The 23,504-nt window shown below is 35.6% G+C and overlaps 1 protein-coding gene across 1 annotated transcript in view; it reads left to right on the top strand.

Moving 5' to 3' along the window:
* mRNA-cap (RNA guanylyltransferase and 5'-phosphatase mRNA capping enzyme) overlaps positions 1–23,504 on the top strand; it is a 106,171-nt gene that overhangs the window by 40,270 nt on the left and 42,397 nt on the right. Inside the window, exons 5-9 of the mRNA XM_081769214.1 lie at positions 1,686–1,797; positions 7,236–7,339; positions 13,319–13,394; positions 18,498–18,638; positions 22,153–22,254. Of these exons, the coding sequence (XP_081625340.1) occupies positions 1,686–1,797; positions 7,236–7,339; positions 13,319–13,394; positions 18,498–18,638; positions 22,153–22,254 (535 nt within the window). The remainder of the gene's footprint in view (positions 1–1,685; positions 1,798–7,235; positions 7,340–13,318; positions 13,395–18,497; positions 18,639–22,152; positions 22,255–23,504) is intronic.

Here is a 23,504-nt window from a genome sequence, read left to right as displayed (position 1 = left end):
ATTTATTTTTGTTGCTTGTTTATATATCATAAAAGTATGTGATTCGAGATTTCAACGGATTTACACATTTTATGGTCCCTATTTGCCAGAAAAGAAATTCTTAGATGTCTGTCCATTTCTTCATTCATTCACTTTGGAATGTACGCTTGGCTAGAAGACATACCTGCCAGCGTACTGAGACCAAATTTTAAACATAGAAAGTTTTTGTAAGGTTCTTCAGAGACGGACAAATTTTCATTCTATCCCAAAAATAAAGGCAAATCACTGAAGAGTAAAAATGAAAATCATCTGTTTTCTCCAACGATTTTGTTCATATTTCATATTCCATTAACAACCCTGTAATAGGAACCGTGTTGGAACAATCATTAACAACTCTATAATAAGTTAGTTTACTCTTAGGAGGGTTTAGTTCTGGAAATTTTTCTAAATTTCAGGCGATTTTGTTTATATTTCATAAACATTTCATTAATAACTCTATAATATGAAGTAAGTTACTTCTCTAAAGATCTGCACGGAGTAGTTTCCGTTGGGGCAGAGGTTTTTTTAATTTTCTCCAAAAATGCTCGTGCGCTTTTATTCATATTTCATAAATACACATTTAATTAATGGCACTACAATATGATGCAAGTTATTCTCATGAAAACGTCCACAAAGAGTAGCTTTCTCTTAAGAGTGAGAAACTTCCGGACAGTTTTCTAAACTAAGACGCAGGTGATTTTGTTCTTATTCCATTAATTAAATATTTTATTAAAAATCTTATGTAGCATTTCTAATTTCTTCTGAAAAGATCAACAAGGAATAGTTTATTCTGTAAGTAAGTAAGTTCCCTATTTTTTTCCAAACTGCTGAAGCGATTTTGTTTCATAAATATATTTTATTAATTATCCTATAATATCGCGTAAATCATTCTCCACGAGTGAATTGAAAAGGAGTTATTTACTTGTGGAATGAGTTTCTTTCGGACGATTCTCTCAAAAATGACTCGGAGGGTTTTGTTCATATTTCATAAATAATACACACCTCATTGGAACTCGTATAATGTGGCTTAAGTAATTTCTCATGAAAAAATTAACAAGAAGTGGTTTATTCTCTTGGATGAGTTTTCTCGAACAATTTCCTCAAATATAACAGGTGATTTTATACATATTTCATAAGTAAATACTACTACAACTATGTAATGTGGTGTAAGTTATTTTTTATTTAAAAAAATTACAAGGGATAGTTAATTCTGGATGGGAGGGGGTTGAGTCCTTTTGCAGACACTAATCAAAACCTCTTTAGTTCATTTTAGTCATATTCCATTAATAAATATTTCTGTAACAACGCATATGTAGAAATATTTTCTCATGTAAAAACCCTCAAAGGATAGTTTGCTCTTGAGGTTAAGTTTTCTTAGCATAGTTTTCCGGAAACAGTATGATACGATTTAAATGAGAAACAGGAGCGAGAAAGTTTAGTGTGGCGGCACGTATTATTATTTTTCATTAGTACCGTTGCAAAATTCAACCCATCGATCGTGGTCTTCATCATTGATGACTATGCAGTAGTTGTAGAGAGCATCTTTTTCCATTTTTGTTATTTTAAAATAGTTTTTGTTTATATTGAAACAGAGGGAGTATATTCTTTAATCACTTGGTATTAACGTCTTACAAATATTCCGTATTCTGTATTTTCTCCTTCATTAGGTGTACATTGTACGCATGGTTTTAACCGAACCGGATTTCTAATTGTGGCGTATCTTGTGGAGAATATGGATTGGAGTGTGGATTCTGCAATTATCGAATTTGCTAAAGCCAGGTAAATAACAAGGAATATTTTTCATTAACATTTTAATATTATTATTTCTTTAAAAATTTAGTGTGTGAAAGTGAAAATGATATGTTGGCGGGTATGGGACTTCTTTCTTCTTGTTATACAATAGATGATCATCGTAATGTTTTTTCCTTTTGGTTTGATTCTCAACCCAAAGACAAACGAAAATGAATTTTAAAGGTTTTTGCATAGTTAGAAAAGTTACTATATATATATGTATAATTAGTCATTGTCAAGTCTACGAACACTTCTGATTTTTCCAGATTTTTATTTTTAAAAAAAGGAATCTTATCCATATAAAACCCAGTGTATTGGACTGATTCTATAAAATAAGCACCGCTGCTTATATAAAGAGATTGAAACATATGGTCCTGTTTCCACTGAGATAAATTTATTGAGTATATTTGCGTTCAATGAAATGCCGACCCTTAGCCTTGATAACTGCTTTACAAACTCCAGGCATCTGTTTTATTAATTGATCCAACTTTTGCGAAACTATGTGATCGCAGTAACTCTGAAGAACCTTCCAAAGATCTTCAGTATTCGTTGACATCTATTTATGGACTGTCCAGTTAAGTTCATTTTACAAGAGTTCGATGGATAACAAATACGGTGACTGTGGCAATTATTCCATTTGTTGGTGATGTAAGCTTCTTTGCTCTCAAATAATTACTACATAACTTGGAAGAATGCTTGGGATGGTAGTCCTATTGCAGTGCAAAGTTTCTGCTCCAAATCCACGTTCCTGATGGAATTCCATGCCTCACTTTATGAAACACGTTTTTGCCCATTATTTCATTAATTCGAACTAAATTATCAACTTGGTATTCCGTAAAGCATCCCCAAACAGTGACGCTACCTTCTCCGTGTCTTACTGTAGGTATTACACGGTCAGGATTAAAGCGCTTTTCGGGACGACGATGCAGAAACTTCAGGCATTGGAAGGCGAAAAGTTGGAATTTAGATTCGTCGGTTCAGGATGCCCTCTTCCATTGTTCATCATTCCAGTCTTTGTTTTATTTTCTTGGTCCAGGAGTATCCTTTTGTAATGTTTCTGCTTGAAGCAATTGTTTCTTTACCGCAATCAAGTCCATAGATTTGAAGGCGCTGGCCCACCGTCCTGTTTGATATCGATTGGAAATAGCTTTTCCACAGTTCTGTTGGTTCCTGAGCGGTTAACGTCTACTCCATTTGCTTGTTTTTCCAGTAAACTTGTCCTTAGGGGAAGTTGTTATTTTTGGATGATCAGTGCGTTTCCATGTAATATTTACACCACTATATCTTTCAGGAGTCCGACGCACTGCTTCGCCCGATCACTGAGCAAGTTTTTGCAGAGAATGACTCTTTTCTGGAACTAATCATTTGAACACGTGCTTCAGTTCTTACTTAACAGTTTCTCTTCTGCATTTTGTAATATTTGTATGGGCATCACACTATTCAACTGGTTCGCGCAGATGGAAACAGTAAGATAGCATGCCACAGATTTGTATCCAGTTTTGCTTATATTATGACACGATTGAATAGTGCATACACAACTGTTCGTTGAAGTAAAGAGACAGCTACTGTCAAGGATTCATATACAGCATTAGATGTCGTTGAAACGATGCGTCGTCCAACAAAGCGTGACTTTAGTGGTCTGTTCATTAGTTATCTGTTTATTGCCAAGCGGCTTTCCTTAATAAATTTGTCTCGTCCTCAACAAGACCATGAATTATTTATATCCTTATGTGAACAACGTTGTTTATGTTCGAAAACGAGTCCAATAAACATAATTTTGTATGGACATAGTTTCTTTTACTTGGAAAGTTCTGAAAAATCAATAGTGTGCTGACTTTTGACAATGGCTGTAATATATTGAAGAGCAAAATGCTGTGCATCCATGATTATATGATATTACCAAAACGAACGATTTAGCATTCCCTCTTATAAGAACGGTTTTGTATCTAATCTCGCACATACTTTAAAATTCTGCGTAAAATCCAATGATGTTGTTCCTTTAAAAAGTATCTTTTAGTAACACATTACCAATCCAATGCATCTACAGCATATCACAGGAAACTGTCCATTTGAAAAGAAAGAGGCTTAGTATACTTATTCCGAGATGAAAGAACTCAGCTATCTTTCTTGTAAACTAGATCGCTAGGAAAAAGAACGATATATTTATTCCCTTTCTACTTAACTGTTTCAAGCTAGTGATTGGTTCATGAACACTACAGGTAGTTATGTAACAGTATGGGCCTATTAATAGAAATCTTCCTTTAGTTACGTTGTCCTGTCTTGTTGAATTTTGTGTGGTGAAAAAATTTAGAAACAAACTTCAGTGTGATTAAGAAAATTTACACTGTGTGAGATTAAGTTATTGTGGTTTCTGCTATTTAAAAAATAAAATAAAATAAAAACAAGGTTTTCTTTGTGTACCACGTAATTTCTATGCTTTGTTTCTTGATGGCATAACAAATGCAAAGTTAAAATAGAGGACTACATAAACACATTCACGAGCAACTGCGCCATAGGTTTCGGATCCCACGTTAAATTAATATGAAATTGAATTGTAACTATATAAAATTGGTTGAAGTTATATTTCATGAATTTAGTAGAATAAGTATTTTCGTTCACTGCTGAAGTTGCTATGCTAACTTTGTTTCGCATATTATACGTCAAAAGCAAATGAAACATTTTGATTTGATCATCAGTGTCCATTGAATAGGATGAGAAATACAAGACTAAGTCTTGCAATATTCTGGTACACAACATATCTGTATTTATTACAGTACTGGTTCGGTTAATGAGGAAATAAAGAAGGAATATGTTTGAATATAGAGATTGAATATAGATATAAATATGTAAATGAAAGGAGTGAATTCTGTTAGCTAACATTTTATTATTTAATTATGAATAACGACATATTAATTCAATTAGACAAATTCTGACCTTTAGCTCTTACATAAGCACAATGGGGAATATTTATTTCTAATAGAGATACGTACTTTTTGAGTATTTCAGCAGTAATTTGTTTGACTTTTTTACACATTAACTTTAAACAACAGCAATTGCAATATGAGTACATCTAACAATTTATTAACAGGGACCATGTAAAACAACGATTTAAGAATTACTGAGTAACCTGGTTGTATAAGGGGAGTATCTACAAAATTATGCAAATGACAATTGTGCAAACATTTTATCTATCAGGAGACCAATCACAATCAGACATAGCAATTGTCATTATAACAGGTGAGGAGTAAGTAGGAAAGTTACAGGATGCTCACTGACCTGGAGTGTGTTCAGTCATCTTCAAAGGCTTTTTTTAAAGAAAACGCAGAAAAGACTAAAAATTATAAAGATAAATGGAATCATGCTTTGTTATTGAAAATTGTGGCTTTATATACCTGACTGGCATAACACCTTTTCTTTCACTAAAATTTGTTTACTTCCTAGTCTAAGGCTGATGTAAACCTCTGACGTCTACAAAAAATTTTGCTATTGTATTCGTATTTTGTAAAAATTGATACTAAAAAAGTTGTAATTATACCCAAACAAAATACTGAAAAATTAATTAAACAATACGGTACAATGAAAGGAGGTTAACATTCAAAGTCTGTCGTATTGGACTGTGTTCAGTCACCTTGCTGCCATTTCTTCGTTTGACATCGACACCTCTTGCCGTTAGAGCCAAAGAAGTCAGTCATTTTTTGTTGCAGTTTACAAGACGAGTGTGCTTTTGCGTTATCTTGTTGCAGCAGGCGTGCTTTCGGGTCACCAATGCAGGGTATTTTTGGGTAGTGCAACATACATCCGCTCCCCCTATTCGGAAGGTCATCATTAATGGTACGATCATTAGGAATGAACTCGAAGTGAATTACTCTCTCGTAGTCCCACCACACACAAAGTAGAACTTTGTGCTCGAAACAGTCGTGTTTAAGACCTGTTCCGGTTCTTGCAGTTGACCCTTGCTCAACCAGTCGGATTTCAGAAAAACACCCACTTCTCGTCACATTGGACAATCCATTTCAGGGAACGCACATCACTCAAATTGTCCAGCAATTGTCTGTACACATGCACCCTCGTCTGGGCCTGAGCTTGGGTTAACTCATGTGGCACAATGTGGCAGCTCCTGATGGATTTTTCTGAGTTCGTGAAGGTGACGCACCACAGTGGACGATGATATATCGTATTGTTTTGATAATTGTCATGTGCAGGTGGATGGACATTCGTCAATGTCATGTCGTATGACCTTAAAATCTCTTATTCTGAGGCGGCTGGACCTTGTTTGATTTTCATTTTTAGAACCTACACAAAATTTCTGGAATCAGCAAATTACTGTGTTATGATTCATTGCACCTTCCCTTTTCGTATGACAAATGTTTTGGGTTGCTGCCGCAGCGTTATCCCCGAGTTCAAACTCGTATCTTAACAGTTCACGTATCAGACTTTGTTGAGCACTCAAAACTAACTGAAGATGCTGACGGATGCCACATTACCTCTTCGGTCAGTTTGACATACTTACGATCGATCATGGCGGCGCCTCTGTGTGGGCTGCAGAAATATTGCAACACATGTGACTTATCTTTGTGCATAAATCGCTGGAACATAAGACAACTTACACGACATAGTTCAGGGTTTCTACAGACTTGAAAGGTCGGAGAAAGTCAGGGAACTTTACCAACTATGCATCTATCAAATAAAGAAACTGAAAATAGCCTACAGATGCTTGAAAATTCGAAATTTTTCTTATTTCATATTTCATGTTAACACTTAAAATATTGGACCAAATTAAGATATTTGAAAAAGTAAAAATTCGTAATAATAAACACATGTTTTTAAAGATGCTGTAAAAGATCATTTATTAAATGCAAATTCTTGTTCTGTAAGTTGATTTGATTCGCATTCTGGCAACGTTGAATCAATCTCTCTGGCACGCTGCTCAGTGCTAGCAGAAGATCCGTCACCCGAGTTGCTCCCAACTCTAAACATTAAATTGTAACGTTAAAAACAACCTTAAACGATTGAACATAAAGGCGAGAAGTGGTCGGCTATAAGGGAAGAAGGAGACCGTCAAAAAGTCAGCGAAAATTTATATTGAAGTCAAGGAAATTAAGTTATCAGTAGAAACCTTGTAGTTGTAATAAATGGTTTCAAACTCTGCTTCATATTCTGTTCCTACTTTTTTATTTATCTTCTTATTGTTTGTATATATAAATCGACGTTGTGTGTTCCTTTTCTTTAAGTGAGTTGATCTAGAATAATCCGAATATTGTAGAAAATGGGAATCTTAGCAACATTCGTAACAATGATGTTTATAAACTACTGTAATAAGGCACTGTTATTGGTGTACAACTTTCTCAGTGAAGTTTAATTGAATGTTTCTTTTTCTTATAAAAGGAAGATGTTAATTTATTGTATCACTTTCATTTTATTTTTAGATCGCCTGGCATTTACAAAGGTGATTACTTGCAAGAACTCTTTAAAAGATACGACGATATCAAAGACACTCCTTCCCCACCGGAACTACCAGATTGGTGTAAAGGTACTGTTGTTCTTAATATATGAAGGGATTAAATGATTGTTCAGTAAAGCTATTTAACTTCTGATGAAAGTTATTATATCATATATTCAGGGTTTCCACAGATCTGAAAAATCTGAGAAAGTCAGGGAATTTAATTTTTGCCATGAAAATTATTGAAAAGTTCTTTGATAATGCCGATCTGCCGTTATAGCAGAATAATGCCATTCTTTGTCCTAATGTAATATGTCTGAAACCATTTCTTTCGATTGAAGAAGATCCACGGTGCAAAGAACGAACACCTTGTACTGTATATTTGGTCGATTGAAGATGGGTAGATAACCCAGAAATGGCTTTGTCATTCCTATATACGTATATTCACATGTGCAAAAAATATGATAAATGTCACTTACTGTATTTTTCTCCACAAAGTAACTCTTGTACTGACTGATCTTTCCAAATTTCTAGGAAGTTTAAGACTTACTTTTGTTTCTTTACTGTTTTGCGGTCTTACAACGATAAACATAGAAATAACGGGAAAGAAACCACTCATAAGTCTTTATCTTTTTGGATTTTAATTTTCTAGTATCCCCAATATTCGTACTTCTAAAAATATTGTAGGCGTGTGTTTTTCAAGTTTCCAGTCATCAAACTATAACTATTAGCATGACCTATATATAATAATTCGTTTAAGTTTGCTGAAATCTGTAGGCTCTAATGAACATGTTGGCCCAGATTTTTGCTTTAACGTGTCATGGATGTCCAGATTTTTTTGTGAACAAAGTAATCATTGGCAGTAGGTTTGCTCTAAAGCTGTGATTGGAACTTATGAAGCATCTGTAGAAAGTGAGGTCCAAGAAATAGATGGAGTTATTCTTTTCTAAAGGGAATGCATTTTGAATCGATTCATTCTAATTGGTTCAGAAAAAAACACTTGATCATCATTTTTGTAAACTGTCAACAAATCTCTGCATAGCAAGTATATAATATATTTGAATTCAGTTCTACTGGAAATACAAGTTTCATATGGTTTATCATTATTACCAATAATAGTAAAATTATTGTGCAAGCATATTTCAAGAATTTTCGTCAGTTCATATATTTCTAGATTGTTGAATTTATCGCTAAGGTTAGTAAGCCAATTTTATATGCTAACACAACTTACAAGTAAGCCTTAAACCTCCTAGAAATCTGCAAAGGTCCTTTAGTCAGAACAAGAGTTACTTTGTAGGTAAAATTACATTAAGCGACATTTCTCATATTTCTTGTGCATGTGATAATACGTATGTAGAAATGACAAAAAGGATTAGCATCAGGTAAGACTCAAGGGAGTCCCGGAAGGACAAAGAATCCATTTTTGTGTTATCTAAACAGCTTTAATCGGGCAAATATACAGTACAAGATCCATGCACCTTCTTCAATTGAAAGAAATGTGTTTAAGGTAGATTGCATTAGAACGATAAACCGAAGACATTGAAAAAGAAAATATAGATAGGGAATGAGATATCATAATAATTTCATTCAAAAAAATGGTAAACAGCAATTATAAGCATAAAAAATGTTACTACATTATTTATTTAACAAAATATAATTATATATAATAACAACTGAATACATCAACTAAAGTAAGTTGCAACGTATGAAACCAGGCAATTGACGAGATTCGTCATTGTTTCCCTTCCTACAAGGAACTTCACTCTTCCGGCGGCGTTGTCGGATCTCACTCCCACGCATTCAAACGTATCCTGGAGCCTGCTTCACTTGTGTCGCTTAATATTAACCCATGTTAAAATGACAAAGATGTCAATATCATGCTAATCGCCATGCAACTTAAAGCAATTTATGTAATAGAAAAGAAAAATACTACACAAGATGTATTTTGCTATATTTTGATTATAGTTACATTTTATTGTATTGCGGGCGGCACTTTCTGTTCATACATTTCTCCGGTCTATGTCCAGTTACACGATTTTTATCATTATAAAACAGAATTTAATGCATACCATTACGTATTAAGGAAGAATAAATATTAAATGACAATTCAGCTACATTAGTCCCGAAGTTTCTTTTTGTGTTTGAAAGGAATGGTTCTTCTATAACTTCGCACACAGGAAAAAAAGGATAGAAATAAAAAAAAAAAAATTATTTTGTAGTTATTAAACTAAATTTTAATAGATGTAAGGGTGGTTTTCTTTTCAGGCTCCCTTCTCAAACATGGTTACCACTAAGATATTGATCAGGCTTCCTGAATGTAGTGTACTTGAATACTTTGATATATTGGCAATTGCAATTTAGTTTTCCTTAACTCTGTGTGGGAGGTTGGTCAGCTCCAGGGATGAAGTGAGGGGCAGAGCCTCCCTGAAAGTATACTTAAAAGGGGAGCACTGCTACTGATAGAAATCGTGGCTTTCCTTGGGATTCTCTCGTTTTCATCCACTTGCTTCCCTCTACCAATTCTTTCATCACTGGTTTAGTTATTTGAACTTAAAATATTAAAATCTGTATTAGAAAAATGATGATTATATAACAAGTGAAAAAGATATTCTAAACCAGCACTTACCTTAAAATGATTCCAATGGTTCCACTTCTAAATCATCATATTCTTTATTTTTCTCACTGTCAGAGTCACTATTAAGATTAATAATTAACGGGCCATGCATTTCTTCCATTAGACCATCAACGTCCCACATATTGCTCTCTACTTCCTGCACATGACTTATACAATTCTTCCAGTCTTCCTGAGTCACTAACACAGTACCTTCCTCCATTAGCACACGCACATCTTTCAGATTAAAAGTTTTATTTTCACTCGCAATGTGATTTTTTACTTTATCCAAATCAATTCGATTGGGTTTAATTCACAATGATATGGAGGCGATCGCAACACTTCATGACCGGCAGATTTAATTAGTTCATCTAATTTATAAATATTTTCATAGTTTGTTCGATGCTGTTGCACAATTTCATAAAGTTCGAACTTTAACATGTTCTTATCCCACGAAATTCCCTTCGATGTCAACCAGCATCCAGAAATAACAAAAAATGTAACAAAATCTAGTTACGTAAGAATGTACACATGTCAAGGACCTATAAAATTCTGTAAACATTCTTCTCGCAGACATGGACTAATGTCATATTGTTCCGCAGCTTTATGAATGCTAAGTTGAGTATTTTCAACAAATGACTGCAACATCAAGCTGTTTGTCGCCGATTTCGGTCGACCAGGAATGTTACAATCCTTTATAGTTACCGTTTTCTCGACGCGTCTTACGATACACTGAACAGTAGGTCTCGAAATGGGATTGTATGGAACGCGATTTTTTTCGTTAAATATTACCCTTACTTCAGCACATGACCTTCGGTTATTGCTCATCCTCGTATCATCAAGAGCGTTATAACTTTACTTTGAGAGCAGTTGAAATACAGCTTGAGTGTTGAGAGGTTCTCTGTAATAATGCCTACTGCTACCAATATCTAATCATGACTTCTACGTTGCTGGACCGTAATTTACAATCAACCATAACTATTTACAGAACATGACATAGGGGTGACACATATGTGTCTTCAGGTCAAATGTTATTTGTTCCACTAAATTTATAAGAGCCCATTTGCTCTCTTAGATCTACCGATCAACTTTACATGTTCATATTTACTTCCACTTCTCAAATGGAATTATATGCAGTTTCAAATCAAATCGTAATTATGCACATCTACATAACCATAACAACAAAATAATGATGTCCTTTTAAACTTTAATAGATCTACCGATCAACCTTACGTCTTCACTTTCAATTTTCTCTCTCAGGTAAAATCACATGGTCTATATTCAAATCAAATCGCATTATACATATCTACATAAACATGACAAAAACGAATAACTTAATTCTCTTTTGACACTATGCCCGATTATTAATTTAAACTTCATGACCCAACGGAGAGCTAAAGTAAATCAACTTTCATAGTGTCCACAAGCTCACAGAAAAAATATCAGTTCTTGAAGAATATTATTATCACAAACTTGTGTTCTAACTTTGTTTGCAAATCTTAGCAACAACATCACACAGCATGTACAGTTCTTAAACCAGCTTTTCATTTATCAACCTCAGGTACAACGATATTATTATCTTTGCGATTTGTGTTATCTAGGAGGTCAACGAAAATATACATAAACGAAAAGTTGCGTATTTTCGGTCGCAGTATCCGAATCTGCGTTAATGGAGAGTATTTCTATTTGGAATTTTGGGAAGATGAAGATAACTTCATTTTATGTTACTTGAATAGATCTTTTAAAATGATTGGACACGTACTTAAATTGCAAGTGTATTTCTCGAGGGATTTAGATTATCACTAGCCTTGGGTGACGTACAAGCGTACGATGATATTCAATTATTTTTGCTACAGCTCCTAGTAGAATAGCTGCTAGTAGAATAACGCAAATGTGCTTCAACTAAAAGTTCTTTATTTTCGATCGCAGAATCAGAATCTGCAATAAAAATAGGGGTTTCCATTTAAAACTTTCAAGTTGGCTTCCGGGGCTCTATGATGGGACCCTGGAGGCACTTGTTGTTCACAGAATTTCATAGGCCCCTGACATTCGTAGGTAACTAGATTTGTTACATTTTTTGTTATTTCGGTAATAATTGAGGGCGCAAAGTTAGGGGACGTACGTACGATGATTTTTTTTTTTTTTGTTGCGATTACAGCGCCATCTATTAGAATAACGAAAATGTGCTTCAAGTAAAAGTTGCTTAGTTTTGATCGTAGAATCAAAATCTGCAATAAAAATAGGGGGTTTCCATTTGAAATTTTCGAGTTAGCCCCTGGGGTCCTATGGTGGGACTCCTAAGGGCACTTGTAGTTTAAACAGTTTTATAGACCCCTGACATGTGTACATTCTTACCTAAATAGATTTGTTACATTTTTGTTATTTCAGAAATATTTGAGGTCGCAAAGTTAAGGGACGTACGTACGATGATATTCAATTTTTTTACGATTACAGCGCCATCTATTATAACGAAAAAGTGCTTTAAGTAAAAGTTGCTTAGTTTTGATCGTAAAATCAAAATCTGCAATAAAAATAGGGGGTTTCCATTTGAAATTTTCGAGTTGGCCCCTGGGGCCCTATGATAGGACCTCTGGGGGCATTTGCTGTTTACAGAATTTTATAGGCCTTTGACATATGTACATTCTTACGTAACTAGATTTGTTACATTTTTTGTTATTTCGAGATATTTGAGGTCGCAAAGTTAGGTGAGACACCCTAGAAGAAGCCAGTCACTGATAAAATATGTAATATAAGGAAAATCAAACAGGGTATTTGTTAGTTGTTTAGTTCACTAAACGTGTACATAGTTCATATTTTTTGTTGAATATTGGAGGAAAATAGTAGTTGCCTTGAAGTTTACTTGTGGTTGTAATTTACTACTACATAGATAATAGTAATATGTACTACATATTCATATAATTTGTTGTATGTCTCTTAAAATTTCCACTGTGTTGAACTAAACGTGTGAAGAGCTTATTGAAAACTGATTTAAGCCGGTGGTTGTCTCCGAGAATGAATGCCTAAGTGAAGCATTCGGAATATTAAATTAAAAATTTGCATAAGAATACAAGAAGGTGAGTAAATTCGTTATTACTACAATATGCTCCATGTGTTCCCTAACTGAAGGTTATGTAGAACATGATACTTTTAGAAGACAAATAATAATATGTTCAGTTTTTTTTTTTATTATTATTATTTATTTTTTTTTTTTTTATGTTGTTCATACCCTTTTCAATTTGACCATAATCTTGTACGTCTAATTACTTTTGATGCAAGATATGTCTATTGTGGCTTGTGAAATGTGAGAGAGCAATTTTACACTTTCTCGTTACCATACAGTATAAATTATTAGTTTTAGTATTTCTCTTCCGTTGAAAATTGTCTTCAATTAAGATGTTTACCAAGTAAATCTCACTAAAATATATAATTTTTTGATGTAACTCCCTCTTTCATTACAGAATATGATGACAGTAACTTAGATGATGATGGCAATTCTATAAGTAATGGGAAAGATGATAGTACTTCGCACAGTAGGTAAATATTAAAGCTAATAGGAGTAGCAATACTCGTATTTACAATTTTATACCCGAAAGCTAATTAAATTAGAGAATTTAGTAAGTACAGCTCACAGATGACGAGAAGAACCCTAAAACAGGGGAAGCGGGGAAAGGTCAAGGACACGATCAAGTTTATTTTCGGTTTTTGAGGTGTGGTCTATACTTAGATGTGGTCTGCTACTCTGGGAAAAGTTATTTGTGTGCTATTCCGTGGTCATTTGAAACCCCCGTGCGAAAAGTGGGCGAGCCCATACCTACGTCACACTAGTTCTGCTAGGGTTCTTCTCGTCATCTGTGAGCTGTAGATGTTCTTAGTGCTTATAACTTTTGTGTGTTTGAAGAGTTAAATAATTGAAGCAAAACTACTGATGTAACTAAAAATGATTGAAGGTCAATTATAGTAGAAACTTGTGCATTCACTTGTTACAGAAGCAGAATTAATGTTTTGCATGAAATGAAGACGTGGTACTGTTGCAAGTTTCAAGACCAATGGAAGGCTGTGATCGAGAAATCATAGTAACAATGTGAATGAAGTGCATTAAAGAAAAGGGGATAACAGTATCTGACAACTGCAGCTTCAACTGTTACTCTATACAAATGCAAATACAGAGCATTTATAGCACCATAATCGGTTAAAATTAGACTCATAAGCTGTAGAGATAGCAGTAATATCTACGATGACAATAGTAATAATAGGGATACGAGCAAAATCTCGCAGCCGAAACATCGCTGGCCAAAACCTCGCGGGCCAAAAACTCGCCGGGTCAATATCTCGCCTGACTAAAACATCGCGTGCCCATAACACCGCGGGCCAAAATCTCGCCACCCAAAATCACGTGGATCAAAATCTCGCCTGGTCAAAACCTTGCCATTCAAAAATTCGTGGTCCAAAATCTCGCTTGGCCAAAGCCCTGAAAATGAAACATTTCCATAAAAAATTTACCCAATGAGTTTCTTAATATGCAATTCCAGATTACAAATAATAATAATAATAATAATAATAATAATAATAATAATAATAATAATAATAATAATAATAATAATAATAATAATATAAGAAGAAGAAGAATCTTTGGGTGACTACACTGAATAGAACACCTACAAATATTACATACGTGTTCAGGACCTCAATACCAAAAGTAAATAAAATAAAAATAAAAACTGCGACTTTGGTCGGAAACGCTCAATCATGGCGATAGGGCTAATTAACGGTAATTAGTTGAGTTGATCATAGGGAGCCTACACCGAATAAAAAAACCGTTAAACTTCACATACTGGTTTAGGACCTGAATACAAGAAAAACGTTTATCTTTCACTTTGGTCAAAAACGCTTAATTACGGAGATATGATTAATTAAAGGTAATTAGTAAAAATGGCTGTTCCTCTAATTACCTTTAATTAGCCCTATGTCCTTAATCAAGCGTTTCCGATTAAAGTCGCAGATACAGTTTTTTCTTGTTTTGAGATCCTGAACACGAATGTGAAGTATGTATCTTGTTTTATTAAGTGTAGTCACCCTATTACCAATTCCACTAACTTCCTTGTGCCGCGAGATTTAAGACAGCAAGGTTTTGGCCAGGCGAGATTTTGGGACGCGGGGTTTTCCGCGGCGATATATTAGGCGAGATATTGGCCAGGCGAGGTTTTGTACTCGAACCGGTAAAAGCAGGTATAAATATTTTTAACACTTTGACTATCTGTAGGTTTCGATTCCTTTCATCCTTCTCACTGAAATTTTTCGTGAGTTTTCAGTGTTTTATGTAAGTATTATTATATATAAATATTTATATTAAGCATTGTCCAAAGATGAAAAATGATGAAAAGTTGCCCAAATTTATCTTTTCTGCAAATAAACCCTTCACACCTTCAGTACGAGAAAAATGGTTCCTCGATACAATCCACTCGTCCACCTTAAAAATATTGATTCACTCCGAACACTCACTAACCCAGTTTTAAAGCGTTCTGTATTCGACAGCAATCTGACTTCCCATCGTCTCAAGAGCCCACTCGTGGGCAAGTAGCTAACACGCCAGTTTTCTTTGTGCGTGTTCGTAGTTTTGCCTTGTGGAAGTACTGACCTCGAAAAAAGCCCGAGTATTTCGGATTTACTTAAAACTGTAGATCTCATCTCATTCAACTACGGTCCTGGAAAGCAACGATAAACACCAATCAGCTTACCAGATTTCCATCATCTCACCGTAAAGGTGACACATTCCGCTATTTCAGTCACTGAGACTTTTCCAATCTCATCTACCTCCTTAAATGCACATAGTCAAATCTTCTATGTTTGTGAAATTGACTTCTCTTTCGATCCGCATGAGCAAACACCGATATTCATGAAACGCTGTTTTCTCATTTACCTGTTTAAGAACACACAGTCCTTCACAGCAGTACATTCAACCTATTCTGGGTAAGAATCTGAAAATCCACTCTCCAGCTTCGTCCATGTCTTTTTAGAAAGAAATAGGAAGACAGTTACATTAATATCCTAGCCGAATCGCACCCAGAGTTTTAATCATTTATAATGTCCCACTCTGCAGATGCAGATCTAGTTGTGCTGCATTAGCTCTACCTTCTTGTAACGATCTTCAATATTCTGCGATTCATCTAACCTGTGTTTGGTTTCCATTCACTTGTTCCTCTTCTCTAATAATGTTTCGCCACGAGTTCTACACGCATCCACAATCTTGAACAATGTTGCTCCCGATACACACTGGAAGTTGACTTCCTCCAATAACTGTCTGCCACAGTTTACCTTCTTTGAAAATCGGAAAAGTGTGCAAAATTAAACAAGGAATTTTTATGTATGTTTTGTGACAGACTCTAAGGGTGTAGAAATGGTATAGCTAAAGACGATTAGAAAAAAGATCACACAAACATTGGTGCAGAATGGGCAGATCCACAATGGTGACAAAATGTGGCCTGAGTACTTTTTCTGCATGATATGTAGTGCACCAATTCAAGTGAGATGTTTAAGAGATGTGATTTGTTTAAGAGAATAATTAAATCTAATTATTCCATGTTGGTAGACGTGTCTTGAGGTTGTCATGGCTCAAAACACAATATTTAAACCTTCTTTTGAAGTGGACAGTGATTTGTTAAATGGAGACAGGGATGTAATATAGTGAAGATCACGTTACGTTTATGGAATCAGTTCGAGAGGAGAGATAATGTCACGAAGACCTGGCAAATGCTATGCAAGGACCACAAATCCATTAGATGACTACTATCTATATCTAACTGCCAGACATCACGTGACCGTATTCACATACCAGTTGGGAACTCGCAGCGACTATAATTTAGGGCTCCCACACCTCCTGGTTTAGCCTGGACAGCCCAGGATATGCTTCATCTGTCTCCCCAGAAATTGTTCGAAATTCAAAATGTGCAGGTTTCTCTCCAAAACATATTATCTTTCGTATGGTGTTTAAAAAAATCCCACTTGTCTTATTTAGCGATATTGAACTGATAGTAATAATTTACTCCCTGTCATTCAGTTTTGATGATTGTTGACTATATAATTAATTCTGATATCCCAGCAAAAAGCAAGTGCATTACTATGAATATACTGTAAATTTTCAATGGGTATCCCGATTTAGAAATATGAGCGTCCTACTATAGTGTGAACTATGTGAAAATACTACGTTCATTCAGATTGTACCCTGGTTCTTAATTAACTAATCTTCAAATAATTCACATGTTTTACCATTTCTTTACTGATTTTAATATACAATCATGAGGAGCGTAAATGATCCACTTTTTACATACTTAACAAGATGTCCACATACATACATTTTTTTTATTTATTATGTTTCCATAGCAACTATCCTCGTCGATATCTCTGTGTATCTTTCTTTTCTTTATATATTTTACTGTTCAAATAATTCGCCTCTGATCCTTTTTATAAGCTGGTACAGATTGCTAATACTATATACATTATCGTTGTAAAGATTATAGTGTTTTGAACGCTTCACGAAAGATATCTATTCACAGGGATACCTGCAATCTGTTTTTCATTGATCCTAGTATAGTCGAGAGCGGATAAGATTTGCCATCTGTCGAATACCAGAGAAACAGATTACTATGGTGGTGATGGATTTGCTGATGTGGGGATGGCAAATCCATCCCCACATGAGTGATGCCTACACCGATCTTCACATCGTTGAGGCGGTTCTTAACCGCTCACAGACAGAGATGAGTTTCTGGACCAGTATATGCGGCAGTTTTGAATTTATTTTTGTGGATTTTGCACTCACATTTTGTTATGAAAGTACAGTTTCCTTTTGGTTCTTTGTTTTGCTTAGAACCGGCGCCTTTCTAGTGGCCTTTGGTTTGATTCTGGTGGGAGAGCACAAAAAATCGAATTCACATTCATTCATTAATCATCCGTCTCCTTTAGCCTACACCGTGGGACATTAAACTAAAATTCACTTTCGTTTCATTTCTTTGTCTTACTTATATCTTCACGTGTTTTGCCGGTGCCATCTTACTTCGTTTTGTGCTATTAGCGTGCGATATTGCAAAGAAAATACCCTGATTTTGATTTCTTCCTTTTATTTTAAACATCAATGTGTATAATTTACTAGAGAATATTCGAATATTGTCACAAAATCGCACTAAGAGAGAGGAAACCCCGATCTTTTGCTGAATGCTTTAGTACATAAAAAGGAGAAATAAGAGGAAAATAAACAGAAACAATAGGTAAGAAACATACAGAAGTGCACCACATTGGCATTCACTCGTGTGATCATGGTGCGAGGTTGAAATTAGAGAAAGATTAGTGAAGGAAGATAAAATTGAGGGCAGGTTAATCAATGTGGGTGTGTGTATATATAATATGAAGTATAAACACTTGTTTCTGTCGTCCTACCTCTTGCTTTTCAAATTATTAAGGATACAAAGATCAAAGAGACAATGTGACCAGCTTCTTAGAACGTAAATTTGAAGTAGTTAATGGGTAAGGTGATGTAAGTGGTAAACTCCAGACACTTAAACTATTCTAATTTATTTGCTTTTTGCTAGTATTAAAACAAAATTTTTAATATTGTACCGCGTTTTAACATAATCTTAACTGTTTGAGTGGTGGTCGGCGGCGAAGAAGGGAGATCCAACACAAGAATCCAGTATTCATGGAAGGAGTATCTGGAATTACCCCTGTTACCACACAGCCGAAACTAGGCACAGTTCAAAGGAGGGTTCAGGATCTCTGTGGATGGAAAGAGTAAGTACCAAAACATGCGTAATTTTGTGTAAAATAAAGTAATGAATAGAAATTGATTATATTTTGACGTAGTAAAAATTTCATGTTTAAAAGTACAGTCATGTTTAAATCAAAGTTGAGTCATTAACTTCCCTTAGAAACGTCATTATTAGATGGAGTATATTTAAACAGTCAGATTGAAATGATCTGAAAGAAGTAAGGAAGATTTATTTTTGTACAATACAGTTCTTTCCATGTTACCAAAAATAAAAGAGTTTTCAAAGAAAAATTAATGGCCATTATTTTTTCTAAAGCTTCACACGTAGTAAACTTTATTTTAGCATGCTATGCTTATGCAGAGAATTTGGAAGTGCGCCGCAATTTTAAGAAGGGTGCTAACTTCTTTCTGTGTGAACATGAACTTCTGTTCAGTTATCTTAGTTTTTGCGTGAGAACCTGTATTAATTTGCTTTCTTAACGGTGCTCAGTAGCTGCCTTAGTAGTGTGTCAGGGAATTGCAGAGCCTTCGTGTATTCTATCTTCGTCTGCTTGGTTGTGATGTCATTCTGAGCATGCGCGAAAGGACGGCCCTTTCGTCCGGCCGTTTCGGCCTAAAAGAAATAAGGAAATGCATTATTCCTGAAATCACCAGAGATTGACAACGTACTTGGCGGGAAGATATACTTACGAGGGAACATATCCAAGTGTAACTCTGACTTCGAGTTGAGACTATGGCCGTTGGATACCTTCTCCCAAAAGAACATAACACGAAAAGGGATACATCCTCGATCGCAACCGTTGCGGAGATATAAGCGTGAAAAGTTAGAAATTGAGCTCCATACTATACATTACAAAGTCAGATTCTGGGTCAGATTTTTCAGAAACGGTCGAGTAAAGAAACTCAGCGAATACATATCAAATTAGCGTGAGGAGTACAACACCTTTTGAATGAAAAATTTGTGTCCCCGGGGCACTCGCAGGGTCCCAGGAGGGGACTAACTCAGAATTTGCAAATGGAACCGGGGGTCAAGTAGCATATTGTATGAAAGCTATTGATAAATAAAAGAAGATAGAACAAATCTCAACTCTCTACGATAACCCTGTGCAAACGGGCAACTGGTCAAAATGTCAATACAACCTACATCAGAAAATCTATGGCCACGCTTCTAAATCCGTTAAGTTGCGACAATAACAAAACAGAAAAATACGTTTAAAAGTGTAAGGTATTAAAGTAAAGCAAATTGCTGCAAAGTCTCCCTCTCAAAAGCACCCTCCGATATATTTTATTTCTGCACCATTATTCCTGTTTTCTCCAACCCCACTCCTCTCCAAGTTGCCTCAGAGTTTCAAGATTACTCCTTTTCGTCTTTGCCATCATGTTTTTCGTTGAGCAAATCCCCCGGTAGAAATTTTACAGTGCAATCTGTGAATTTGGGGTCCCGATGCGCGAAGCATATACCGTTGCCTTTTGACCCTCCACGACGATTGCGATTGGCAATGTATCCTTTCTCTTCTAGGACACCAAATCCAGTGGTTATGGTTATTCTATGGTCCATTGGTCATTCGAAGTCACACTTATACTTGGATAAGGTCCGTTGTGCGACTCTGTGAGAGACTGCAGCAATTTGCTTTACTTCAATACCTTGCACTTTTAAACGTGTTTTTCTGTTTTGTTATTGTCGCAACTTAACAGATTTAAAAGCGTGGCCATAGATTTTCTGATGTAGGTTGTATTGACATTTTGACCAGTTGCCCGTTTGCATAGGGTTATCGTAGAGAGTTGAGATTTGTTCTATCTTCTTTTATTTAACAATAGCTTTCATACAATATGCTACTTGGCCCCCGGTTCCATTTGCAAATTTTGAATTGGACCCTGCGAGTGATTTTCAAGTTTTGTAATGGAGAGTTTAGAAAATATTTAGACACTCTGGGAAAAGTCAGGTTTGTGTATATAAAATGTCTTTTTTTTTAAACATATTTAAGCTTTAGTTGATCAAGCTCCTTCCGCTATGTAAGGCTCTCTAGATACCGCACTACTTTTTGAGTGAGGCTCTAGATACCGCAATATTCATAGAGTTATTTTCAAATACCAGTAACGCATTCTCTAATTAGTCATCAAATTTGAAACAAGAAGCATAATAGATAAAATACATGGGGGCCAAAAGTAAAGGCAGGACTGCAGGAAAGGACATACCATCTATTTTTGTTTGTTTGTTTGTCTTGTCTTGGACTGACGTTGCAAACTCATCTGCAGAACATTTCAGAGAATTATATCATTGTCTCCCATTTGCGCTTTCTGATTTCCTCCTCCCGTGTGGAAAGAAAAAGAAGCAATATTGTACTGGAAATAAAAGTGAATTGGAAGATAAATTTCAAATGGTTTCGAGACAACATGCAACTTTCCTTTCTGCACTAAGTGATAATGAAATAATGAAAAATGTGCTTTAGTTTATCGTATGGTAATCAGAGTTCGATCCACAGAGGAAAAGGATGAGGGAGATTTTCCTCTCCCGTCAAGTAATTACCCCTACTCATCAAGGAGATTAATTATAAATTGTAACAAGAAGTAGTCAGTCAGTTAGTTAGATTTGAGTTTAACGTCCCGTTTAGCAGCGAGGCTGTATGATACGTGGACCTATAGCTTAACGTGGAATCCAACCACATGGGCTTCCGCCGGGAATCGAATCGTAGTCTCCCACGCTAAAGGCGGGTATGCTGTCAATGGGAGCCCTCACGAGGGGAGCTCTCAGTGGGAAGAAGAAACTAATGATATGGAACGGGGAAATTGGAAACTGAGTTAAAACAACTACCTGAGAAAATAAAACGAGTAAGACGAGAAGCCGACTTCATACAATTAGAGATTGAAAACAAAAACTAAAAAAGAAAATTAAGAATATAATTATTTTAGAATTGTATGGAATATATATATATATATATATATATATATATAATGTCAGTTTCATAAAGGAACGAGCACATTCCGTGGAATTAACCATTAACTTTTTAAGGTAGCGCAAGAACTGAAAACAAGAGAGACAACCAAAAGTAAGATTGAAAATTTTGGCTGATATTAATTTCGTAAGTATTGGGTTGATTCATTAATTCGTGCCATTCATTTTCAGGAATTTTTGCCAGATGTCAGTGATGAAAATGAAATCTTTCACCTTAGCGTCCCACAATTATGCCCTTTAGGCTAAGGGAGACGATGATTAAAGCAAGTGAATGATGATGAAAGAATTGGCGGAATGAGAAAGTGGGAAGAAACGAAAGTACCCCCAAGAAAACCTACGGAAGTACCCCGAAAAAAAGTATTCCTATAGTTTATTAGAAATAGGTACAACGCAAATACAACTTTTCGTTTTTAACGTAATTTATCTTGGTGCTACCGACGACATCATTAACTGATCAGATAAAAATAGTGATTTTTTTGTAAATAGATAAAAAGAACTGGATGATCAATTATATATAATAATATTTCATGCTAGTAATACTAAGATGTAATTATTAATGCTTGTTTCTAACCAATACATTTCAGTTCTGGATTTCCTGGATGTCAGCCCGTATCTATGGATACAGCGAATATAAGACTGCTTTCGGAGAAACCGTATAAAGTTTCATGGAAAGCTGATGGTACAAGGTATGTTATGTTGAATTAGTAGATTTTAAGACCAGATCTCTTTGTTTGCGAAATCAAAGCACGAAAAACAAGAGAGAAAATTTCGAAATTTGATTGATTTAAGATTTGGGACTTAGATTTCTGGGCCTTCGGCATCTATGGCCAGGTTGGCCCGTCACGTTTGAGGGATCACGTCCCTCGGCGAGCACACTATCCGGGGAAAGAAAAGGAAGAAAGCGACATGGGACCTATATGTTAGGTACCATCCCGACATTTGCCTGGTGTGATGAGGAAAACCTAGGATTCAGGATGCCTAACCTGAAAAAAGCTTTTTACACTTTTTCAACCGAGTGCCCCCATCGGAAATGAAATTTGATTGAATGATCATATTTTATGAATAATACTCTTTCTAACAGGTTGTTTTCAACTCTTACCTCTCTAACCATCGACGCTATGATGGCTTTACTGTCGCTACGGAAACGTTGACCGGCAAAGTGTTCTCTTTTAGTTGTCCGAGAAGGTGAAAGTCTGACGTCACCAGGTTCGGCCTGTATGCAAGATGCATCAGATTTTTGCCAATTCCACCAAAAAAAAAAAAAAAGTTTTACAACACTGTTACACTATGGCAGGAGGGCGCGCATTGTCATGTAGAATGATAATTTCCTTCAAAGACTTTGTAGGACGTTTTCGGTGTAAAGCCGCCCGTAAACGATCCAGTGTTGTACAATACGAAGCAACATTGACGACTTGTCCTTCTAGAATTCAGTAAGAATTACACTCCATTTGTCTCAAGAGATAGTGAGCAAAACTTTTTGTGCGTACGAGATTTTCTTAAGTATTTTGGACGGAGTTAGTTCGTGTATTTTCACTCTATACTCTGGGGTTTTCGCACTGGCGTGTAATGAAACACCCACAATTCGTCATCGGTAATGCAGTCGATGAATGCGTTTCTATCCCTCTCGTACCAAGCAAATGCTCAAGACAGTATGTATAGTGATGCAAACTATCTGGGGACCCGTCTCGCTGACACTTTGTAATACCCAGGCTGCTGTATGTACTGCCCTATGGATGGTGCTGTATGTACTGTCCTATAAATGCATTGCCACTTCATCCGCCATTATTTGGATTGTTGCCCTCTGTTCCCTTTGAATAATTTCATTGAAGACGTAAACATTCGCCTGTATGCGGGATGTGGGCGACCACCGGAACGTTTCATCGGACACAACCACGCTTTGAACTTCGCTACACGGAACTCACGACAGATTGTAGTT

This window comes from Thermobia domestica, chromosome 8 (genome assembly GCF_964235325.1).
Source record: "Thermobia domestica chromosome 8, izTheDome1.hap1.1, whole genome shotgun sequence".
NCBI classification, from domain to species: Eukaryota; Metazoa; Arthropoda; class Insecta; order Zygentoma; family Lepismatidae; genus Thermobia; species Thermobia domestica.
The sequence above is the reverse complement of the archived record's forward strand: the minus strand, read 5'-3'. Positions and strand labels throughout refer to the sequence as shown.